Raw genomic sequence first — 25,387 nt, forward strand, 5'->3', positions numbered from 1 at the left:
TTCTGTCGTGTGACTCACTTCCTGGTACGACGCGTAGGAACTATTTGTTAATACAGCTTTGAGTAGTTAATCCCAATTTTTCATATTTCGCATGTAAATTAGGGAAAAAAAACTGATGCGAATGCTACGTAGCTAAATTAGTTTGCATCGCACTATTTCTCTCATAATGAAACCTGAGAGATGCTGTATGGGTCAAAAATAAAACAATAAAACACTGCGAAATACCCAGATAGAAATGGAAACTGAAAACGAAATACTCATTTGAGCAAGTAATGATACAGAATAACAATTAGTAGGAGACTATATGTCAAGTAGCGTAAGATTTATAGTGTTTTGATTAATATTACTACTCATTTTGTCATCTACAAACTGACTTCTCATTATATTTGAAAACCAAATATTCTTAAAGCGATGGGTTTGTAATTTGAATCTTAATCTTGGTGAACCCTACCAGAGGCCCATAGCTGCAAGATGGCTCTGTTTTCACTGCTGATAATAGCCAACGCTCGTGAATACGCTAAGACAGATGAAAGACTGAAAAACGTAATAAGCCGGGGATACGACGAGAATGGATTTTGGATACGATCACTATTTTGTCCAAATTGAGCCCGCGAGACGCCGCACAGTGAACTGCACATTACAACAAACTTCAGGAAAATCAGGCCTCACCGCTGTGCTTTGGTCAAACAAATATCTTTTTTTTTTTAAAACAAGAGGCTTAATGAGAGATGACATAGGATTGTGTAGTTGTGCGTTGGCTATGATACCGTTACAGCTGGACTCGATGCGCTGTGGCTCTAGTCTTCAAACGGGGCCCATTAGTAGTGAATAATGATGAAGGAAGACGGTGGTGATGGTGTGGGGGGGCGGAGCTGATTGAATTTTTATCAGTCAACATGTCAAATGACTGTGAGTTTATCTGTAGAACAACACACAGGCTGAGGTGACAACTGCACAGATACAATCAATGGGAATCGGAAGCTGAGAAATCTCATTATGGCTGTTTGTACTTGTCATTATGAAAGGAGAGGCTGTCGCTATGTAGAAAGAGTAATTATCAAAGGTGGAGAGTAGCAAATACTTTTACGAAATCACGTACTTAAGTAGAGGACATAAATATCTGCTTTGCTGATATTTTTGGGCTGATATGTTGATGTTTTTCCCCAGATTATGTCATTTAAATTTAATGCAAACTCATCCATTTCCCTGCAAACTTTTAAGAAATCAGTTTTGTTTGTACGGTGCCCTCTTTGGACAAAATTGTTCAAATAATGCATATTCTTTAGGCAGCTGGTTGACCCAAACAAATATCGGTCTATGCTGGAAGTGTAAGGCCAATAGCTGATATGCTAAAAGTACATACATCGATATCAGTCTGTCTCTAATCTGGAGTTCTGCCTTTTACAATTTAACAAACGTTTAACGGTAAGAGCATTTGTTGAGTTCCAATAGTGTTCTGATCAAAGTTATTACCATGAATGTCCTACCAGTGAGTTGCATATTCACTAATATCGATTGTGCGGCACATTTGCGCATAAACCACTGTCTGTGATGGCACTCGGAGCTGCACTGATTGTCTGTTTGCTTTGCCTTTTCAGCATTATCTATCCAACAAACCATTCTGTTTTGACAATAACAAATGCCTCTGAGTTTCTGCAGGCCTGGCATCGCAAAAATGAATATGAATTATTTTGTTGAGGGCTGTATTCGTCTTGGTTCTAAGTGATTGTTTCTGAAAGATAACAACAACACACTGAGCCATGACAGAAGACTTGAGGTGATATCTGTCATCAAGAAGTTGGTAATAAATTTGTGTGATAAAAGTGTGGTTTTGTTGCATTTAGCTGAGGTGTAAATAAGCACAAGTGCAGGTACGTAAATTGCTTTCACTGAAACAGCGAGTACTGCAAAACACTGACTTGTATACATCATGAGTTTAGACAATGTGTCGTACAGCCATGTAGTTCTGTGTCATATCATTAATTAGCTATTTACAAGTGTGGTCTACTGAGCCTGAAAATATGTTTACTGGAACAATAAACTTCAACTTCACATTCACACTAACACACATCACAGATCAGAACCAGGACTAAACCAGGACTAAACCAGGACTAAACCAGGACTAAACCAGGACTAAACCAGACCAGGACTAAACCAGGACTAAACCAGGACTAAACCAGACCAGGACTAAACCAGACCAGGACTAAACCAGGACTAAACCAGACCAGGACTAAACCAGGACTAAACCAGACCAGGACTAAACCAGGACTAAACCAGACCAGGACTTAACAAGGACTAAACTAGGACTTGACCACAATTAAACCAGGACTAGATCAGGACTAAACCAGGACTAAACCAGGACTAAACCAGGACTGAACCAGGACTAAACCAGGACTAGACCAGGATTAAACGAGGACTAAACCAGGACTAAACCAGGACTAGACCAGGACTAAACCAGGACACTAGAGCAGAACTAACCAGGACTGAACCAGGACTAAACCAGGACTAGACCAGGACTAGCCCAGGACTAAACCAGGGCTAGACCAGGATTAAACCAGGACTAGACCAGGACTAAACCAGGACTAGACCAGGACTAAACCAGGACTAGACCAGGACTAAACCAGGACTAGACCAGGATTAAACTAGGACTAAACCAGGACTAAACCAGGACTAGACCAGGACTAGAGCAGAACTAAACAAGGACTGAACCAGGACTAGACCAGGATTAAACCAGGACTAAACCAGGACTAGAGCAGAACTAAACCAGGGCTACACCAGGACTAGACCAGGACTAAACCAGGACTAAACCAAGACTAAACCAGAACCAGACCAGGACTAAACCAGGACTAGAGCAGAACTAAACCAGGACTGAACCAGGATTAAACCAGAACTAAACCAGGACTGAACCAGGATTAAACCAGAACTAAACCAGGACTAGACCAGGACTAAACCAGGACTAGAGCAGAACTAAACCAGGACCGAACCCGGACTAAACTAGGACTAAACCAGGACTAAACCAGGACTAAACCAGGACTAAACCAGGACTAAACCAGGACTAGAACGTGGCCAAACCAAGTCTACATCAGGTCTAAACTTTGCTCAAACCAGTTCAAGCGTATAGCAGGGCATCCTTTAACATGTTGACGTTGAACAAATTACTCAATGCTGCCATCTTGTGGACAGGTAATAAAACATATTGAAATTGTCCATTGCCGTTGATGTGGGAAGAGTTTGTCCTCACACTCATGACACTGACAAACAACACAACATTTTAAAGTTTAATCCAGATTCAGTCATTTGCTGAGCACGCATTTGTAACAAGTTTCTTCAACTTCTGATCCCATTCAATATAATGTTTTGAGTGCCTTTTCCCCTTCAGTGAACCTTCCCTGTACAGCTAGTAATGGACTATATGACACACTGTGATGTTCTGTAAAAGCGACTATAGGATGTGCTCCCATCTTTCATCTGGAAAAAATAAAACTGGCTATGAATTAGAAAGAGGGATAATGAAGTTGATTGAATGCCTTGCGGTGCTGAAAATGATCAGTACCCTGCACCTATTTAAAACCTAAACTGTGTAACATATGGCTACGCCCGTTCATCATGGCGGGGCTTTATCTAAGTGTGAGCTGCCTGGAGAGATTGCCTTTATACTCACCGCGTCACCAGCCGAGCAAAACAATGTGGCGCGTGATAAAAAATCGCTTCATAACTCCAGCATTGTGTATCTGGCATCATTATGAGCAACAATAGCCTCTGGTGTGCTCGGGCGCTTTTATTGGCATTGCCTTCTGCAGCAGCAAACTCTCATCCCTTAAACAAATCAGGACATTATGTATTGAATTAGTGATGGAGAGGAACATGAGAAGCCCCTCTCCAAAATCCGCAGGAATGGATTACCTAATTGACAACATTAGCTGTCAGGAGGTGCCTCTTAAAGTATAATGAAAAAACACAAATTGGATTTTTTGGGCACTCAGAATGATAAACGGGAGTCATTTGGGGCGTATTTAGAGTGAAGGCTCCCCCCTCAGTAACATGCTGCCACATCTCATTTTTCCATATTTCTTAATAAATCTGCCTTGTCAGTGTTATTAAAAGCTCATTTCTGTGGAGGGATATTTAATAAAGTGTGTGTGTGTGATGGGGAGCCAGTGTCACACAGAGAGGCAGCTGGGATGGAAACTAAGAAAGTGCCATTGCGGGAAGTATTTAGTGTTCTTTACCACTAGATGGCACTGTCGAACTTCAAACAGGAGAGATTTTTCACATTTAAGAAGCGATGCATTGGTAAATTAGTTATAACTTCAGGTTCATGCCTTAACATCAATTTATCTAGGTGTACGAGTGGTATAAAGTAGTTTTGTAGTGGAGTCAAATGAGAAAAGTCTAGAAAATAGCTGCTTTTATAGACTCCTACATTACAAACGTTACGTTACGTTAGGCTATTTTTACTATATCATTTTCATTATATTTTAGAGCACACTTCTATAGAGTCCATAACATCTGTAACCGGCTCCTATATATGTATAATTACACTAAATGGTGCTTTTGTTTATTAATTTTGCTCATACCTGCCGTTTGATTTCATATCCAGCCTTGGTCCTCCAGCCTCTTCTTCTGTGTTTTCGTTTCTTCTTCGTGTGAACTTCGCCTTGCCCTTTGCCCTATAAATTCGGGGTTTCACCGCTGTTTCTTCCCTATGCAAATCCAGTATAGGGAAGACGTCAGTCATCTATTGCCATCCTATGATTAAAGTGTTCTTTTGTTATTATTTTTGCCTTTATTTACATCTGCAATTATATTTTACTTGTATTTAAGTTGATATTGAGCTCTGATGGTGGTCCGTTGGTTTCAGTTATTCATGTGAACAAGTGCGGGAGATGCTAACTCTCCGTTATCTTCTTTCCTGTAGTATGGGTTTGACCGACAAATAGCGGCACACGATAATCCTAATTTGTACTTTTGTGAATCAAGTATGTTGTTTTGTCCTTTGTAAATCCAGTATTGGAAAGAGGACGGGGCTGGACCGACCAATAGCGGCACATGCTAATCCCGTTTTGTACTATTGTGAACCAGATTAAACGGAGGGTGCCTTCAAAAGTTCCCGTTGTGTACCGTGGCTCCTTAATACATCACAAACTGCACATAACTACACAAGGCGTAAGTCCAATTATCACAAGTTTGCTCTGGATTGCTAAAATACCTTTTAAATTTTAGTCTTACCAATGTTTACAGTACATCCTCTTTGGACACGTGACTACAGGTTGAACATCTCAGCCTATGGGGCACTAGACAAAAACATCAGAAAAAATAACGTTGAATCTCGCCTTTTGTCCACAAATCGGCATAAAAATCAAGAATGAGATAGTCTTGCTTTTACTAGGACGACAGCTCTTCCCTCTGAGCCACTGGTGCGTTTTTTTTATTACATATTTGAAAATGAGTAAAGAATAAGTCAACAGTAGCCGAATTACCATCTCATTTTCCGCTAATACATTACTGATAAACCTGCGGTGTCAGTGATATTTAGAGTTAATTTGTGCAGAGGAATATTTAATAAAGCTCGTGTGTGTGATCTGCAGCCAATGTCACACAGGGAGTCAGGCCTGGCAGCTCGGATGGACCGCTCCCTGCTGCGTCGCTCTGCTGCCTCTGTGACATGTGAGGTCAAGAGCCGCACTGCCCCCCACTGGTGAAGGGTCAGCACTGCAGCAGCGGTTCAAGAAGTGCCCCTCACAGTTCACTGCGCTATTCATTCAGCAACCGAGCTTTAAAACAACACAACCTTTCGACTCTGCTCAAAGTGAAAGTGCCCGTTCTTCCAGGTGCTTGGGAAAGTTCAGACACACACAGGTCGTGAGTAGGCGGGGATTTATCACATTGTGAGGACTTAAATCTGTTTAGACACTCAATTTGTGGGGATCTGCCTCCATTACGGTCCTTTTATTATTAAATCAATAACATCATTTAAAGTTCAGACATGGGTTGAAATATGTTTAGGTTAAGGTTAAGCAAGTAGTGACTATGGTTAAGGTTAGGATCAGTCTCGAGGAAATGAGTGTAAATTAATGTAAAGTTTCCAAGAAGCATGAAAACCCAGTGCGTGTGTGTATGCTTTTGTGCGTACATATTTACTTGTGAGTGTGTGTTCACTTAAAGGCGCTGTAGAAAAAACAGGCTTGTCTCAAGAGGAGTGACCTTCCAGTAGTCAGAGTGATGGAGCGGATCATTTCACATGCAGTGGTTTAGATGTAAATGAAGCTTTGATGTTCATCAGTAGTTTATGCAATATTCCCCTCTTTTCTAAATCTCTCTTAGACATGTTCCTTCTGACGTCGGCAGAGCAAATTTCTTAATAGATTTTACACCAGATGTCTTGCCTCCCACAATTTCTACTAACATTGACATAAGGTAGAATTAAAAATAGGATTCCTGCATATTACTCTATGAACACTGTATTACACTTATAACACTTAAAATTGTACATCACAATGCGAAATTCAGAGATTGGATGAGATCTCTTTTTATTTCTCAACTAAACAGGAGTAATAACATAAATAAATAAATTATTTTCATGGTCATAGCATCATAGGATCATGGGACCAATCTTCAACCATAATACTGTTGATTTAAAGGTACAGTATGTAACTTTCTGGAATTGGCATGTCACCTACATGATTTCATTGATTCCATGTGAATACAAAGTTAAACATATTTTACTTCAGAACATTCTCCATGGAGACAGGTACGTTTTATGCCATACTGTGAAAGATTATAGCCAAAATAACAACAATTCTATGGAAACAAGCAGGAGGAGGCACTGTAGGTTTGTGAAGATGTAAGCCCACTCAGAATATTAAAAAAAGCTTATATTCTAGTGTATTTTTTGTCTAAAAGTTACGTACTGTGGGTTTTAACTTGTGACTAAACTCTTGAGTATATTTCCCTCAGCAAATCACTTTATCTTTGCTATTTTAATTTACCATTCTCTGCGTGTTTATGATTTCTCATGTGGGACTTGGACTTGAGGGGTTCAGTACTGTGCCCTCCCTGTGCCCAGATGTGCCTCCATATTGAAACTCCAGGAGGTGTTTTGCCCCTAAAAGTGCTCTGAGTTCTGCAGCAGCTGGTGCGGTACAAACTAATAACCTTTGTCACACTGTTTGTCTCGCTCACATTATCTCCCTAACTTATTTCCTGCCACTGCAAAGTCAGAGTGCTCCACTGTTACAAATGCCTCAGCAGCAGAAAAATTATCCCTATCTAAACGCTGTATTTGACTTTGACTTGTCATTAACAGCCAATGGAGAAATGGATCCCGAGATATTGAGAGGCTTTGGGAATAAAGCATGGTGATAAGTCATAAAGAAAAGTGCGATACAACATGACAAATGATTTCTTTAATACTGAGCAAAAGTTAGAGGCAGTTAAATATACATAAAAAATTTAGTTTTCTGCTGTAGAATTCTGTTAAACTGAAAATTCAATTATTAAAGGGCCCATATTACACTATTTTATGATCTATATTATAATGTTGTTTCTCATCACAAATGTACCTGTGTGATTTGTTTAATTCACACATGTTTAACACACAAGCCCTGCATATTTACGCTAAGATCTGCTGTCAAACCGAAAACACTCCACCTTGTTCCGTCATATGGTTGTGTTTTTAAACTCCACACTCCTTCACTAGAATCATTTAATCCCTGGAATTGCCTGTCTCTACTGAACTAAAGATAAAAGCCAGCTGTTAACTTGAAAACTACCACTTCATGACATCACAACAGAGAGCAGAACAGAGCATTTTGAGCTTTGGAGATGAAGTCAGACTAATGATAAAGGGTTACTCAGAACATAACATGTGCGAATGAAACAAAACACAACTCCAGGTGTGTTTTTGATGAGGTAACAGCATTATAACATGGCTTAAATATGTTTATAGTGCAAGAAGAATATAAACACGGTATTGGAATTATATCTGCGAGCTTAAATTGTCTTTATGTCCCACCTCATCGCACAAATCTTCCCATTTTGGCTACAATTTGAGGTGTTCACCCTAACTGGGGGTTATGACACATGGAAATCTTGGGACAAAACCCACCTAAACTTTTGGCTGACATGTAAAAGCCATGAATTACTGTATCCATAAGCCTGTAGTATATAAAGAGACATTTGATTCTATGTATAAGACTTCAATGTGAGACTTAAATCTAGATTATGTAGTGAATTGACATGGGAAATCCCTTTGCGTCTGTTTAACTTTATTGCACCCAACACACCTATACCCCGTCGCCTCGCGCACTGAGTCCGCGCTGACAGGTGCATCGCTCTATTCATGAATCCAGCATCTTGACCCAGCCAATCAGAGCGCTCCTATGGATATTACTTGCGGGGTTTGCATTGATTGACGCTTACGCGAACCAATTGGACAACGCGTGGGAGGAGACTTTGTGCCAAGGGGGCGTGTCCGAGGAATACGAGTCTCCAGCTGCATACTGTATTCAAGTCGGGGAGTAATGGCATGAGTAGTGCATTATACTCTTAAGACACACTTTAGAAGGCGCGATTGTAATTGTCAATTTACCACGTCAAGTTCATGGAATGATAAACGAGGAGAAAGGCGGACTGTGTGATACGTTGTAAAGTTACGCACAAAAAAAAGCGTCAAAACTCCCAAACTCTCGGACCCGCAAACAGGCTTCATCCAGCGCTTCATCTTTATCGTCCCCATTGCTGGCTTCATTCAAAAAGAAGAAGGATACGCTGCTGCTACTGCTGGACATGTGAATGCTAAAAGGAGCTATACTTGGACCACGCGCAACAATGAAGACAACGTCCGTACTGTGTTTCCTCGGCTTTTGCCTCACTTGCGTCTTGTTGTTGGGGTCGAGCTCCGCGCAATCAGGTGAGTGGAAGCGGTCCTACAATGTACATCACAAATATTTCACAAGGCAAAATGTCATATCCAAGTGTTTAACTACACGTGAGACGCAAAACACCTCACCTTTTACTCAAAAATGGTGCGTGCGTTTTTGTTTTTTTGTGGTCACTGCGAAGGAACCTGCTTTGTTTCTTTTGTGCACAGAGCGGCACTGTTGAATCTGTGGAAAAAAAAAATGTTCAAATGTCCATCATCAATCACACGTGTCGTTTTACGTACACACAAGACAACAAGCCAGTGTGCCCCTGTTGGTTATCAGCGCCCTGTCCACTGCGGAGGGGCTCCAGAAAACTTCACTCTTGGGTCATCTTTCACTTGTCTCCTACAATTGAATTCCCGAATCTGTCAACAACTTATATTATAATGCATTCCGAGTTTAAGGACAGTGTTTCAATTATTTTAGCTCTGTCTTTCATGGGAATTATACTCCAGGGAACAAGCTGTGGCTATTGTTTTCACGTGTCACCTGCGTAAATCTTATAACCCGAATCATCATCCATATGCATCCTCTAATCGGGATCAAAGCAAAGCGGATTAGTGTAAAATTACTTTATTCCTCATTTATGGAGATCCCCCCCGCAGGGATAACATGGACCACAGTTTGACAATCAACGTGCTTTGGTGGAATAAAGAGACTTGTGTTTTAAGCGCAGAGGAGACCGAGGCACAATGCACAACGCAGCCACGCGCGGTTTTACGCACGGAGCTGAGGGGATAGGAGCGCTTCACTGCCAGCTTGTGTGTGAGATAGAGAGGGCAGGTGAGAGGCAGTGGAGCGAGGGGCTTGTAGATAACTCAAACTGAGCAGCTTTATAGCCCACTATCTTGTAGAGGAAATATAAAGACCTTGCCAATTGAATCTAACAAAACGAGAAATAAATATTCATACGCGTTTTGCGATCGTGGACTGATTTATGTATTTGGGCATAAAAAAGACATGGATCTGTAATTAACATGCTTTTCCATAGAGGCGTATAATCGATTAACTAGTTTGTTGGGTTCCTTTGTAAGATTTGACATAGGATAAATGTGGTTAAACGTTGTATTGGCTGAATAGTATTGTTTTCTATAATATCATAATGACTTCACCTGTTTTGTTGGGCTTTGAATAATGGTCAAAAAGAGATTAGAAAACCAGGAATGTTGCAATCATTTTTACCTCTTTTTTCTTTCAATGCCTGCTTTATTTCACCTGTTTACCACCAGTTGTGCACAGGCTCATCTGGGATGCAAATGAAATGATGGCTATTGAGGAAAACAGCTGTTGGTGATGTTGCATTATGTTGCATTTTCAAAACAGAAATCTATTTACCACACCTGGCTATTGAAGTTTGGATAGACGCTGGCAGAAAAAAAGACCGACATGTGCTCTGGATGAAATGCCAAAGCTTTTAAACTGTGCTCGGAGCAAACAGACAACCAAAAGATTACGTGTGGAAGAGAACAAGTAGATGGATTTTTGTGGAAAAGAGCAAAACAATGAAAAGACTAAGCCATTGTGAACCACAGGCTGCCTGTGTCGACGCGGAGATGCCAGAAGCGTAGTGGGTTCATAGACTTTGGAAAGCTCATATAAACACGAGGCTAAAACTGCAGTGTGGGGCTTTAGTGTTGACAGAAGGTCCAAGTCTGCAACAGTCTCTCCTCTGTTCTGTTCTGTATCGCTCTGGTCATACAGTGTTGTTAGAGACAGTGCATATGCAGCTGCTATAACAAAACCATATGGCTGTAGTCCAAAAATTTTGGTGTAATTCCTGTGTAAAATATATTAACTTTGCATGTTCTAATTGTGAATTTTGAGTCTCTCGTGAAATGCTTTGTAGAAGTCAGCGATTCATAGTTGAATAGAAATAATAATTGTGTGATATTTTTAATTTTCATATCATATCTGCTGCATTATAGATGTGTTTTAATGACTTTATAAACACCTGTAACCTGTTAATGAACCATTTTTGTTTAAAATAGCTGCATTTTGGTTCTCATTTTGTCCACTGTGCATCCGATACATAAATGATCGGACATGTTTTGGCATCTTATAACACTTTTGCAGCTATTTCGTTCATTTTTTTTTAGCAAATTGGCAAATAGCTTTGTACCAGATGCCATTTCTGATTGACAATTTATATAGGCTTGGGACAGGGACAAAATGAGTCGAATTTCTAACAAATAATGGTTTTCTGATGCTATAACTTGATGATGTCACACTTCAGATGGAGACAAGAGACATTTTTTTTCTGTTGATTACATATTACTTTGCCATGAAATATCCAAAACGTAAATGCATAAATGTTGAACCTGATCATCTCTATCTGTATTAGATATCACTGGCCTATAGACTATTGTGATTTCTTCCTCCTCTCTTGCTCTCTGCAGACTGACCCCAGTGTTACAGTGTACCTCATTGTCCGCCTCTCCTTTGTCGACTGTAGGAGAAAATGGTGTCACACAGAGCAGCCCACACAGCTCTGGCTGGGTCCACAAAGAAGCTCTTAAGTCATCTCTCTGGCCACTGTCGCCTGTTAAAAGAACATTGACCTGTGTCACTCCTCCACCTTTATGACAAGAACGGCGGCTTTTCATGAGCTCCTGACATACCTCTACCGTCCAAATCTCACTCTTCATATAGGATTGTTTCGGTCTGAATTCAGAGAAAGCTGAAAAATCAGTCAAATTGAAGGTTTTGTAAGACTTTTTAAAATTACAAATTAAAAGCTTTTGACACTTCAAGACCAATTGTAAGTCAGAAACAGAAACAATTATATATAGCTTTACAGTTTGTGCAATAAAACGATGCCTTGGAAGAGGTGAGGCTTGCGCTATAACATCCCGCGGTATAGTTGCGTGTCTTTGTCCATAGCGCCTCAGCACATCTAGAGGAAGTTGATTTTGTTAAAATACAATTTGAAGCATGGTAAGCAGCATTTCTCAGTACACTTTTATGAGTAAAAATTCACTTACTACATAAGAACTGTCTTGTAGTTTTATTGCCTTTGCCTCTCTCCGGGGGTTCGGCTTTTTGCTCTGAGATGAAGAGTTAAAAAAAACAAAAATTCTCCTGTAATCTGTACCGTGGTTTCATTGTTAGAATAGTGAGCTTGAGACCTATTAAGTTTGTTATAAATCTCTCCCACATCTCAACCAACAAACTGCTTTTGAACCACGAGCATCAATAATACATGCACCCACAATGCATCTGGAGAAGCGCTAATGAAAAATTGCTCTAATATTCCGTTGGGATGTGCACTGGCCTACTCAGCCGTCCCACTGTTGCTTATAATGGTTCTTTTGGCTTTTTCATCCTCACATTGTTTGGTTAGCTTTTAATTACCTGCACTGGGACATCTTTGTAGCACATTTCAAAATATACAAACCCTTTTCTTAATAAGTTAGGGCATTGAGTACTTTGAAACATATTTTGCAGTGCAATTTCACTTTGGAGAGGATCGAGCCACTGACGGTCACAGGTATTTATGCCCTGGCATCTGTAAGGACATACACTAATACAGATGGTTTGCTGTAATCTAAAAAGCGTGGCTATTATATTCGTTATAAGTTTGACACTGGATGCCCTTCCAGATTCCTCCTGTGCGCTGGCTTGTGATCTGTTGCATCAGGAAGCTCACAGAATACATTGTTTTGTGAATTATTGTGTTTCTAATAGTGTCAAAAGTGTCAAAAATCAGATACTAATCAATACTAAAACCAGTATTTCAGCTAGATACTCATTTGAACAAGTATTTACACTAAAAAAAGTCACATTCACAGGCAGAAATGGACCTTTCCTGAATAGATTTAGATGATCTTGAGCTGTATCCGATCAAGTATAAGACACATAGACTAGTATACGCCCATGGACCACTATGGAATCTACCTGTACGACTGAAGTATTACACAGATATAAGGCCACATGGGAATATAAAGTAAAGTACTACCATTTAATGTTGAAAATTATGTTCTATTGTCTAAAGAAAGAGTGTTTTTTTCTTATCGTCATGGTATTATTATCACCAATCAGCGTTTTTTGTATACACTTAGGTCTAAAATTCGACTCCAACCCTTATTACCTCCTCGCAAAATTTACATTGGTGTTTACTTTAGAGGAGCAAAATCATGTAGCGACAAGCAGACCCAGATTTCCAGTCGGACTAGTCTCTTATTTCATAACCAGCTTGCTTCGTGTGTGTGTGTGTGTGTGTGCTGCCTGTAGAACTGATTGGATCATATCTTATGTGACCTTTCATAGCCCTGCTCCCTCCATTTATCTCACGCCGATACAAACGCATATGTTTTGGCCATGAATCACTGTCAGCTGTTATACGTGAGAGGGGCGTCGCGAGCAGATTACAGAGTTCCACCCACCGCGCCAGTTCACCGTCTAATTTCTACAGCTGCTCGTCATGTGTAAAAATGCTAATTCTGTCTGCAATGTTGTTTACAAGCAGTTTGGTGCATGCAGATGGGGAGTGCAGCGTGCAAATTGTATCGTCTTCGCTGTCTCTCTCGCTCCTCCTCGGTGGCTGTTGTGGCGAGGAAGAATTTGGGTAAAGATTTATAATAACTGCACCTTAATTAGTCTCAATAAAGAATGAAGATCTAATTCACAACACATAAATAGCTGATTTGGAAAGACTCGGGCTTAGTAGCTACTTAATTAGCAGGGTTAGGGTTAGGAGTTAGGATTAGGGTAAGTATCAAGCTCAGTCATTCTTAATAAACTTGTTTTGCAGTGATGGAAGTGGTGGTAACGAATTGCAAATCGTCAAGACCTATATTTAAATGCAATTTTTAGGTATCTGTACTTTTACTTTTACTTAACTACAATTTGAGGGCAGGTATCTGTACTTTCTACTCCACGACATTACTTTTCATGTGATTTGAGGTGTTATTTTCACCATGTTTGTTGTAACATCCTGACAAAAGGTTTTGAGTTCAAGCTACGGCTGTGAGGAAAACAAAAATAACTGCACAAAATTCATTTGAAAACGTATGAAATTGGTTTGGATTGCTTCTGTTGACCAAAATGTGTCATCATTTTTAAATCAATATCACTACATTTTAAGAAATTAACAACACTTTACCAAAATCTATGTGAAGTACTTTTATTTTTTAATCTAAAAGTACATTTTTTCATGTGATAATTTAACTTGGATAACTTTTTACTGCTGTACCTGTACTTTTACTTAAGCAACAAAACTGTTTACTTCACCCACTGCTGCTTGTGTGCTAAGAATGATTCATTATGAGTTACTTTACTAAGTGTTAAAGTTATTATAAATTCTGATAAGAGCTCGAGAGATAGTTCTAGTGTTAATTCTTTGACAATGAACCACAGCCAGTGCAGACAGATTGGGGGCTGTGTTTCAGGGAAATCAATGTGCTTTGTTTTAATTAGTTGGCAAATGCATGTTACAACCAGGCAAGTGGAGTTTTCCGGGAAACTGTAAAAGTCCTTCTTTAATGGAGATAAAGCAGCAAACTGTGTGTTCACTTAAGCAACATAAGACTGAATTTCCGTTTGTCTGTTTTGGTCTTTTACAGTTACTAATCAATACAAAAGTGAAACATATCTTACCTGAATACTTTTTCCAGTTGTCTTGATCTGCTGTACTGTATATTGGCCATATCAGAACTGCCACATAACTACTTTTTGTTATATTGCTTACGTTTTACCACTGTACTTTTGAGCTTGTTATTGAGTCTTTTCCTTATATTGAATTCAAGTTTGACATTTTAGCATTGCGGCAACACTACTGCTTTTATAATCAGCTGCCTAAGGCCCATAGTTACTTATACTGCATATCATCTATATCATCTGCCCACTGACCCGAAGGTTGACGGTTTGAATCCTGCTCTCGACATAAACATCACTGGTTGAATTGGTGAGCGGTGCCTTGACGTAAAACGCTTTGAGTTCCTTAAAGGTGTAAAAGTGCTATATAAAAAATTAATCAGAAGTCAGTATCCCTTCACTGCTGGTTTTCTTTCCAGTTTGGAAGCCTTTTCTAGCTGCGAACTCATTGACTGAGCGCTGCATATTAATGTCATTGTTGTTTTTCATAGGATGCATATTAAGTTGTTGACCATTGTTGCCGTGTGCCAGTGTTCCTCTCGCATTGCTCCTCACTACATCACAAACTCCCACAGACTTACCCACGCACACACGGTCTTATTCAAGCCCTATGCTCTCCAATGGATACAGAACAAAGACTAAGCCAGGCCTCAATAGTATTCGAAATAATCTCCAAATTATGAAATCCCCGAAGCAATGTGTAATGTAAATAAAAGGAAATTAGGCTCTGATGCTATTGAAAGGCTGTCAATGATTCTGGCTCATGTACAGCTCTGTAGTTCCATCATATTTCATTCATATTAATACTAAACGTGTAATTTGGATTCAGTGATTGGATATATCTCTTATCATTGCGGTGAATGCCAAGTTCCAAAGATAATCTTATCTTTTCTTGGCCAATATTAAAAACTCTGTCCTTCCAAAATGCTGTTTTCATACTATTTTTTATTTAAAAATTGCAGATTGTGGTTACATTTTCCTCCAAATAAATGGCCAAACTTTGCAGGATATCATTGCCCTCACCAAATCAAAACTTCACCTCTACTGTATGTCGCTAGTTTAAAAACAACACACTATCTTGTAGGTCAATATTCTACATAGGACGACAGTAGCTCAGAGTGTTTGTCCACTGATCCGAAAGTCGGTGTTTCGGATCCCGCTCTCGACATAAACAACATTGGTTGAGTGGTCAGATGCCCCCGGTGTCTGTGTACACTGGTGTATGAATGTGTGTGTGAATGGGTGAGCGGTTCCTTGATGTGAAGCGCTTTGAATGCCTTGAAGGTGGAAAAGTCAGAGAGATCGACCGACATGATTTTTTTCATGGCTGATGTTGATACCGATTGTTTAGAATACAGAACAACAGATCTCTGATAAGCTCTGCCGATATTTTTGGGCTGGTATATAGGGCCAATTTTGATTATTTTCCTCAAAATGTCATTTAAATTGACTACAAACTGACCCAATGCCTTTTCTTTTTATCACAAACCTTTAAGAGAGCAGTGTATCACATTTAGCGCAGTTGTCTCTTTTTATTAAAGTCCTAAAATGAAGTTTTGTGTGTATGCATTAGGCAGCAAATCAACCAAAATAAAATATTGGTCTGTGCTGTAGATTTAAGGCCAATAGCTGATACGCTAAAAAGTCCAAATAGCGGCCTGATGTATTTCTTTCTTTCTTTATTCTTTATTTATCAGGGACCATGTACAAATTCATTAATCTTACAAAAGAAGAGATGATTTGTACCAGATTTAGCTACTGCTACTTTCCATCTGCAGTCCCTGGGCAGGTTAAAAATACACATTTCATTCCAATTACATTATAAGACAATCAGTTCATCATTAACATTAGCAGTTAAATACAATAAAATGTCCCCATGTCCATTTGTGTGTATAATATATGAGCATTTACCATAACTGATTCAATTATTGTGTCTTTTACCAAAATGGTGCTGCTGAGTTTTCACATTTAGTTTTTGGAGGATATGCTGCTGTCACCAGATATTCCCCAGATTGTGCCCTGACTATCATTTTCTTTGACCAATCTCTACATCACTACAAGATCACGTTACGACTAGCACACACCCAACTCCCCTGTTCCATATATTTTATGAATGGTGCCTGGAGTGCCTCTGTCACTCAGATATTTGGCATCTCTTTATCTGGGCTAAGTGCTGGCCCTGCTCCTCTCTCTGTCCTCCTCTTCTCGTGACTTCCTCCCTTTCAGGCAGTGGGAAGTTGTCATGCTGTCTCCCCTTTGACAGGCTCACTTTGAGGGCTTCACCGGGCGCCGGATACATGTGCATATATTGTGGACGGTGGCTCGGAGGGACTGCTTTTGACTGGCAGACTCAGAGCTGCGGGGATGCTCTCTTGTGCTTGTATCATCCCGCCTACTCTTTCGCTGTGGCTTTGTGAGGGCTACATAATGCTGCAAAATGACAATGGAAATTACGACTAATCTTCGTCAAGACGCACTCATCATCGTCACATTTTAGCCCGACGATAAGAATTGGTCTTTCTCTCCAGTTGACATGTTGGAGTGACGCTTTTTTTTTCTTTTTATTCTTTCTTTAATGTGTTTTTTTTCCTACTGTTAATAACAGAGCGGAACATATGAAGCGATGATAATAGGCTGACAACTCTGCAATGGAAGAATAGTCCCACCTTCAATAGAGCTTTTCATGCACTTCTTTCAGCATGTGGGTGTGTGCCAAACTCTCTCTCCTCTCTTTCCCCTTTTAGTAATCCCCTCTAAAATATTCATAGCTAATCTGCATTTACAATGTAATTACTGGCGGGGGCTTTGACTGATATCCGATACGGTCGGCAGAATACAAGCACATTTCAAGATTTTGAGATGAACAAATGTGCAACAGGTTGGAGAGGTGCAGGCCTGAGAGACTGTGTTTAAGAGAACATAAAACGGATCAGTAGTATTTCAAAGTATAACGCAAGTTCTTATGTTATTGATTAGGCTTTAACATCACTATGGAGATTGGTCTTTGGCAGCGTTTACATCATCACGTTACTTTAATGTCATTTCTTTAGATGGTCCATTTCATATTCTAACCCCCCTCTCTAACAAAAAAAGAGAATAATTTACACTAATGTTTAAGACCGCATTTGAAAACCTTATTACACTGAATTGGGTGGCTAAAAAAATGTTAAAATATATAGCAAAAGGCGAAAATGTAAATCCGTCAACTGGACAAATTGTTTGTAGGAGTGAAACGATTTGTCCAGTTGACAGATTTAAATTTCGTCTTTTGCTATGGCTCAGACCTGGACGACTGACAAATTACACAGTCATTTTAAAATATACTGAAATCTTTGGTATATTTTTCTCAGCACTGGCTCTAGTACAAATCTGAGCAACAACTTCACCCACTTTGCCTAGTATTATGTGTCTGAATAAGTGATTGGAGGTGATGGGAAGGGCCCATGACGCAGATCGACAGCCCTGCTCCCATCAGTCTACCCCGGGGCAGCTGTGGCTACAATACTAGCCCATCACCACCAAGTATGAAATGACACAACATAGTAAAGCGACTCTGAGTGTCTCTAAAAACCCTTATATAAGCCTCATCATTATTATCATTAAACCCAAGCTCCAGTACAGCTTAGGGTCTACTAACCGCACACTCCCAGCATCCAGCAGTAATCAAGAACCCATGCTGTCTCCCCATTCCCCACTACGAACATCTCTGACCTCTCCCCTCAGCCCTCAGAGCCCCGTTTGGCCTGCTTTTGCCGTTCTTCAGTCGATTTTTCACTTGTGTAGTCGGAGGAGGGGGCGGCGTCCTTTTAAATGAAGCACTTGGCGTTTGTGACCTGTAATAAATGAGTATGCAGTCAGTCATGGCAGCTGTAAGGAGACATCAGGGACCACAGGGAGAGAGAGGAGAGAGCAAAAGAGCAGATATCCCAGAAATTCACTAGTTTATCTACACGAGGATGACAAATGACTGCAGTAAAGACACGCCAACGGGTGCAGAAAAAAAACAAAAAACTACTTGTAATAAAGTAAATATCAAAAAACACGAGCTTTGATAATCATTATGGTTATTGGCATTAGGGTATTCCTTGGTTACCATGTTAACTAACCTGCTATGGGACTTTGCATAGGGCTATTGATTTGACCCCTTAACAGTGTGTACACATAAGAAAGTACAGATACAAACATAGGGTTGCTTGTTGCTTAATAGAGCTGAATTATATATTTTATTGTACATATATATTTAAAAAAAAAAAACAAAAAAAAAAACTGACACAAGTGTACTGTAAATATCACATATAAAAAGTGAATATATAGACTTGCTTATGTGTATATCCACAGTTTTTATACAGGTACGGGGTAGGCCTGTCTTGATAACTACTATATCAACTTATATATATGTAGTTTCTAGCTATATAATAAGGTTTAAGCCAGGGGTGTTTAACACATTTTCAGAGGGCCACATCAGCAAAATGGCTGCTCTCAAAGGGCCAGATGTGAAATAAATCTAACTATTTTTAAACTTGTTAATTAAATATTTCTGTATTTATTACTTATTCAAGTTACAAATATTGTACATGCATTTTCCTAGATGTAAAAAATATGACTGTGGAACTGTGCATCTCCTGATAAAATGATATTTTAAGACCATCATACCTTTTAATTTACCTTGTCGAGGGCCACATAAAATGATGTGGAGGGCCACATTTGGCCCGCAGGCCCTGAGTTTGACACATGTGGTTTAAGCCATAGAAGGTTGAATTAATATGTTTAAAGATAGATGCAAACTAACTACTAAAGTGTTTCATTCTGCTGTGTATTTATAGTTTTTGTGGTATACATCTGCTCTTGGGTTATTGTGTCAGTGGCATAAATTCGCATTTACATCAGCAATACATTTTATCGCACTTCAAAATGTGTTATCGTGACAGACCTACTGCAGTGAACACATAACTGCAGAAGCAATGCAAAAATATACATATTTTAAAATCAGCACTATTAATGAAGGCGTCTGCTGTAGGACTATAGTGTTAATTACTATATCGACTTATCATTCAATGCATGAAAGCTGGAACAATGTATTTTGGGGCTCAGTATTCAACATTGGAACTTTTTCTTTGCAACAATGGGGTAATTTTTGTTATTTTTGTCGTAACATGATAAGATTTGAGCTGTGGAGAGTTGAATAATTAACTTTTATGGCTAATTAGAGGTTCGTTCTGTTATTTATATGTTGCAGCTCAAGCCTTTTAATGATACTGCCTATTTAAAAACTGGTTCACTGGGATTATCCCGCTTTATTACTTTTGTGTCAGTGGCATAAAGCAATATTTCTCTGTAGCGATATATCGTGCTTCAGAATGTGTTCTTGTGACAGACCTACTCTCTCGTCTTCAGTAGCACTAAGGTACGCCTTGTAAAACCTTACTCTTAAGGGCTTTTCTATTTGCTATCTCAATATATTCTTTTTACATCCCTGCCAGGATTCTCTGTAATTAGTTCTCTGCATGCACTGCTATATAGTCTTTTATATGTTCATTTAGTGTTAGCATTAGGCCTTAGGTGAATGATGAGATGAAATGTTGAATGCTCGTTTGAGTGTGACTGGCTCGGGTGGTGGCAGCAGTCACCTTGCAGCAGAAATAGCTCGGGTTCCTTTAGCTGGATGTGAAGGTACATAAACCACGGGATGAGAGCAACTGGAAAAGGCAATTGACCTTGGTCGCTTTTGGGGGGTTAGCTATAGCGCTCCCCTTCCTGATAGATGGTGCGATGGTGCGGCTGGAGGGAGGAGCGTGGAGTTTGACAGTCACTATTTAACATGTGGGAAAAGGGGTAGTTAGCGGTAATGATATCGAATTCTGAGTTTTTCTTTTGTTTTTTTACAGAATAATCCACCCGTTGTTTTCTCCTTGATGAAATGGTTCATTGTGCTACAGTTGTGCGCCTCTGTTTATTTATGCTGCTTGTGCCTGCCTTGTAAAGTGACCAGTTTTATCATATTGTTTAGATTAAATACAGTCTCATTCAATGCATTTTCTTAATACTTGATTTCCATATGCAGGGCGGTCATTTATTCCCTATAACGACTTATCGTTCAGTATATGAAAGATGGAACAATATATTTGGGGTTAGTATTTATTGTCTGTAATTTTTCTTTACACTACTGGTAAATATTTGGTTATTTGTTGGCTTTATAATAAGATTTAAGACGGAAAAGGTTGAATTAATAACTTCTAAGACTCATTACAGATGTAAACTAAGCCTAAAGTGTTTCATTCTTTTATTTACTTATATATTTATTACATTTATTGTAGATTTAGAATGGTTTAAATCTGCTCTGGGGCTATTTTGTCAGTGGCATAAATTAGTTTACATATTATCCTTTATCGTGTATGTATTCACTTCAGTAATATGTCGCACTTCAAAATGTGTTATCGTCACAGGCCTAATTCCCACACAGCAGTGGAGTGGAGTATTTCTGATTTCAAGTACATTTTTTGTCAAAACTACTCAAATCACCTTATATTTACCTGTTAATGTTCCACAGTGTGAGATTAAACATAGTTATCTCTACTCTTTATGCTACTAGGCCAAATTAGAGAGGTGATGCTGCGCACAAGGTGTTTTTTTTTATAGCAATAATAACATCTGGAATTGAAAAAAAAAATGCTCACTGTATCTGTTAGATGTCATACTGTAGGTGACAGCCCTTCCACAAAACAAGTTACATACTCCAACTTTAAACTAATGCACCAATGACATTTTTCAGACCTCGAGTATTGTCTGTTGTAGGTTAAAAAACAAAACAAAACTAAACAACATTTGTAACCCCAATCCAAAGTGAGCCTTGCCATTTTGCCCTGCTGTGCTTGACTGTTTACCTGGGACAGAGGTGCTCCATCTCAGCCCGTCACCCCCCCTCTTCCCACACACACACACGCACACACACACATAAACGTGGAGGGGGTGGGGGTGGGGGCAAAGAGCCTACCCTGCTGCACTCCAAATCCTCCACCCCTCTTTGCGCTGAAATCTCCCGCCCACTGAGACGACACAATCCCCCGATGGCAAGGTGAACAGGGTGCTGATGTTAGATTATTTGTAGCGGGCAGGGTGAACAAGTGCGATGGGACAGACATTTTAGCCCTAATTTTAGCAGTAGAAGGGCAACCAGGGTAATAGTGTATGTGTGCGTGTGTGTGTGTGTGTGCAGTGTGTGTGTGAGGAAGGGGGGGTCTTCCTGCGAGGATGGGACCTGGGCTAGTGTCCCGGGAGTGTTTGGTTAAAGCTGGGCCTATCACCGGAGCTGGACAGACAATTAATCAGGAGGCGCCCAGAGGTAGCGGCGGGTCTGACAGGGACACTTCATCCTGCACAGAACACACACACACAGGTATAGATACAGACACTCAAAACGTATTCTAACCTCTTTCTTTTGGGCCAAGACTTCTCAAATGTGTCCAACAGCTGACCGCAAAATGTCCATCCAAATATGACAGATAGGTTAGAAGAGTGCAAGAGAAAACGATTTGGTGTTTTTTTGGCAATGTATCCCCACCTTTCTCAGCGGGGAAGGAGAATTTAAAAAGAGATATAAACAAACCACTTACGCAGACACCAGGGGGCGAGGTGGGTTAAGTGTCTTGCCCGAGGACACAGTGACAGCAGTCATTCGTGGGAGCTAGAATCGCATCTCCAACCTGTGGGTCGGTGGATCTGACCGCTCAACCGATGATGTTTACAACGAGAGCGGGATTGGAACCACTGAGTTTTAGATCAGTGACCCAGTGACATCTCTGTTGAAATAGATGTTTAATGCCATACTGTGGAACATAGGGCAGAGCGATACGCCAGACACAAGCAGGCGGTCGACCCTAGACCAGAGAAGTTACATAATGGCCTATTACACTACGCACATGTCATCAATAAGAGACTTGTAGACTTTGAGTTTAGCATTGAGCAGTATAAAGTGACAGGGGTTAGACTTCACCCTGAGTGCTCTTCTTGTATCTGCCGTCTCCTCCTTTACTTCCCCCCCTCTCCCCTCGCTGGGTGCTGACTGATTGATGGATTGGACTTTGACATGGCCCGGTTCACCCGGGGGTGCTAGCAAGGACACTGGTGAAATTTTGCCTAACGATCGGAAGGAAAGGAGGAAAACAAAATGGCAGCGTATTAGTCAAATTCAACAGAAAAAACAGCTGTAGAGGAAGCATTATGTCAATTCTCATGTGCAGGGCTGTTGACGCCCCTCAAGTGGAATCTTCTGCCGTTGGTTCTCGCCATTTGTTGGAGACCGGGGCCTCGGTGTGGAGGATTTCATCGGTGTGTTAGTTATGATATATGCCTGACAAAAATGTACATGTCCCTTTGTCAAATCTGGCATAAACAGGTCAATAGGAATGACACATGTTCTTGGTAACATTGGTAAATCGATCGCATTGTGTTTTTTTTAAATCCCTTTTGGCCACATCCAGCAGAGCACATGTAGATTACTCTCTCACTGAAATGCGGTGATTTCTTCGTTTTTTTGTTTGTTTTTTTCTTCACTATTGTGTAAGCCAGTGCATTAGACTTAATTGTCTAGTTGTCTAATCGTGTGCATGTATAGTATTTGAATAAAACTGTGTTGTAGGCCAAATAGTTCTAACAGAGCATATTGATAATAAAAGTCAACAGATGTGCATGTGGCTAAAGAATTCCTATATTAACAAGAATGACAAGAATTTTGTAAAGACTATATATATTGGTGGAATGTAACAAAATAATGTAGTAAAGTAATATACTAATGTAAAAAATTACATAATTACACAAGTACATTTTTAAATATACATTTTACTTTTACTTCACTACATTTGAGTGCAGATATTTGTACTTTCAACTTCATTACATTTTTTTACTGTACTGATTTGTTTTTTAATTATTATTATTATGGTTTAATTTTAACACTTTCATAATTTAATCAAACAAAAATATACAAATAAAAACAGCTAGAAAAAATAGCGTGTTTCTGTTGAACAAAATTCACACAAATCTGTATCAAAATCGCTACATTTGAAGCTTTATTAGATCTCAAAATCTGCGTGAAATACTTTTACTTTTTACTCTTTATGTACATTTTTAAATGAGTACTTCAATACATTTACTTAAGTACATTTTTTCTTGTGATATTTTTACTTGCCTGGGTATCTATACTTTGACTTAAGTAACAAATCTGAGTACTTCTTCCACCACTGACATATAACTTACTTACCAATAATTGAATACTTTCACAATACCAGAAGAAAAATGTATCTTTATCTACAGACTACAACATCACAGGCGTTACTTACTTTTGTGCAGTCTGACTTGAGTGCCTGTGTGTACAGTTTTGGCCTCATGGGGAGATGGGTTTTCTCACTCATTTGAGCCCAGCACACAGAGCCACAGTCCCTCTCCAAAACTGTTACGTATGCTCTTATCAAGTCCAAGGACCTGTTTTATGTGCTGCAGAAAACCAAGCCAGTGTTGACAGTGTTGCTGGGGCGACAGACAGCAACTCAGATTCCACCTGCTCACTTTATGCCATTGTATTACTGTTTTACTGAATCTAATTTTGAACTTATTGCCGCATAATTCATATTCATTACTGTGATGCGGGTGGATCATTCATAACATAATGACCACAAGTGACAGGCGGAGTGAATCAAGACTTCAGCGTGACATTGATGAGGAGGTACAAATAGCAGATTTATTTGTTTTGTCAAAAGTTACCTGGGCGACAGTAGCTCAGTTGGTGGAGTGTTTGTCCTTCTTATGCAAAGGTTGGTGGTTCAAATCCTGCTTTTCACATAAATATCATTGGTTGGCGGGGCGATTCCAGCTCACACAGATGAATGCTGTTGTTGTGTCCTTGGGCAAGACACTTAACCCGCCTCAGCCCCAATGTCTGTGTGAATGGGTGAGTGATTCCTTGAGTGCCTTGGAAAAATACTATATAAAAATGTGACCCTTTATCATTTACGTTATATTATCATCCTGAATACTATATTGGCATTATTTTGAATTTGGTACATTTTTGGTGAAGGAAACATATATTTAATTTGCACTATAAGAACTCGAGGACTTCCCTGAACATCACAGAAATCATATTCTAAGGATCCTCAATGTTGATGCGTTACAAGCAGTGAATATCGCACATGGTAATTGCAGGAAGGAGAATTTACCAACAACAGGTGAGCCCGTCAAGGTCTAATTTCATGCCCCCATCCAACAGCTGCTGAAGATGTGAGATACCGTTTGAAATACAAATATAGGCTGCGTATAACCAGCTGCTCCAGTCACAGCATACTATTATGGAGAATGGCTTGTATTTCCATTTTTATTTGTGTACTTATCTGCAGTGTAGTAGATTTTGGACTAGTCTCCATCCAGTGGTCTCTGCAGTAAGCAAACACCCATTTGAAGAGCGTCCAAGTCGAAGGGGAACAAGGCGTGCAGTGTGTCCAGGCTGTGGGGGCTTTGTGCTGGGGAGGGCCGGCCTCGGAGCTGCCGACTTCACGTGATCCGCCTGGAGATGAGGACGGTACGGCTCAGAAACGAACTGCAAGATCGAGATTCAAAATAATAATCAGTGATTGGTGTCTGTTTAATGGAGGGATCTAGAGCCAATGTTCTGTCATTAAAAGCATGTGGTTCTAGAGCAGAGTTCAGACTTTGGAGGACTAAATGGGATGGTAATAATTAAAAGGCTGTCTTGTTCATGTTCAGGGAATTCATATTAGAAGCCACGTATATATTTGTTTTAATACGACAAAATAAAATAGAAAATTCTGATTGACCATTATAATGAATTTAGATTTTTTGGTATCATGTCATCCAGTCCTACAGAC

The 25,387-nt window shown here is 39.7% G+C and overlaps 1 protein-coding gene across 1 annotated transcript in view; it reads left to right on the forward strand.

The window, feature by feature from the left end:
- The first annotated feature begins 8,507 nt into the window (after positions 1 to 8,507).
- Positions 8,508 to 25,387, forward strand: part of LOC117389172 (receptor tyrosine-protein kinase erbB-4) — a 336,244-nt gene continuing 319,364 nt past the window's right edge. The window contains exon 1 of the mRNA XM_033986791.2: positions 8,508 to 8,911. Coding sequence (XP_033842682.1) covers positions 8,794 to 8,911 — 118 coding nt within the window. The 5' untranslated portion in view covers positions 8,508 to 8,793. The remainder of the gene's footprint in view (positions 8,912 to 25,387) is intronic.

The sequence above is a fragment of the Periophthalmus magnuspinnatus genome, chromosome 21, assembly GCF_009829125.3.
Source record: "Periophthalmus magnuspinnatus isolate fPerMag1 chromosome 21, fPerMag1.2.pri, whole genome shotgun sequence".
NCBI classification, from domain to species: domain Eukaryota; kingdom Metazoa; phylum Chordata; class Actinopteri; order Gobiiformes; family Gobiidae; genus Periophthalmus; species Periophthalmus magnuspinnatus.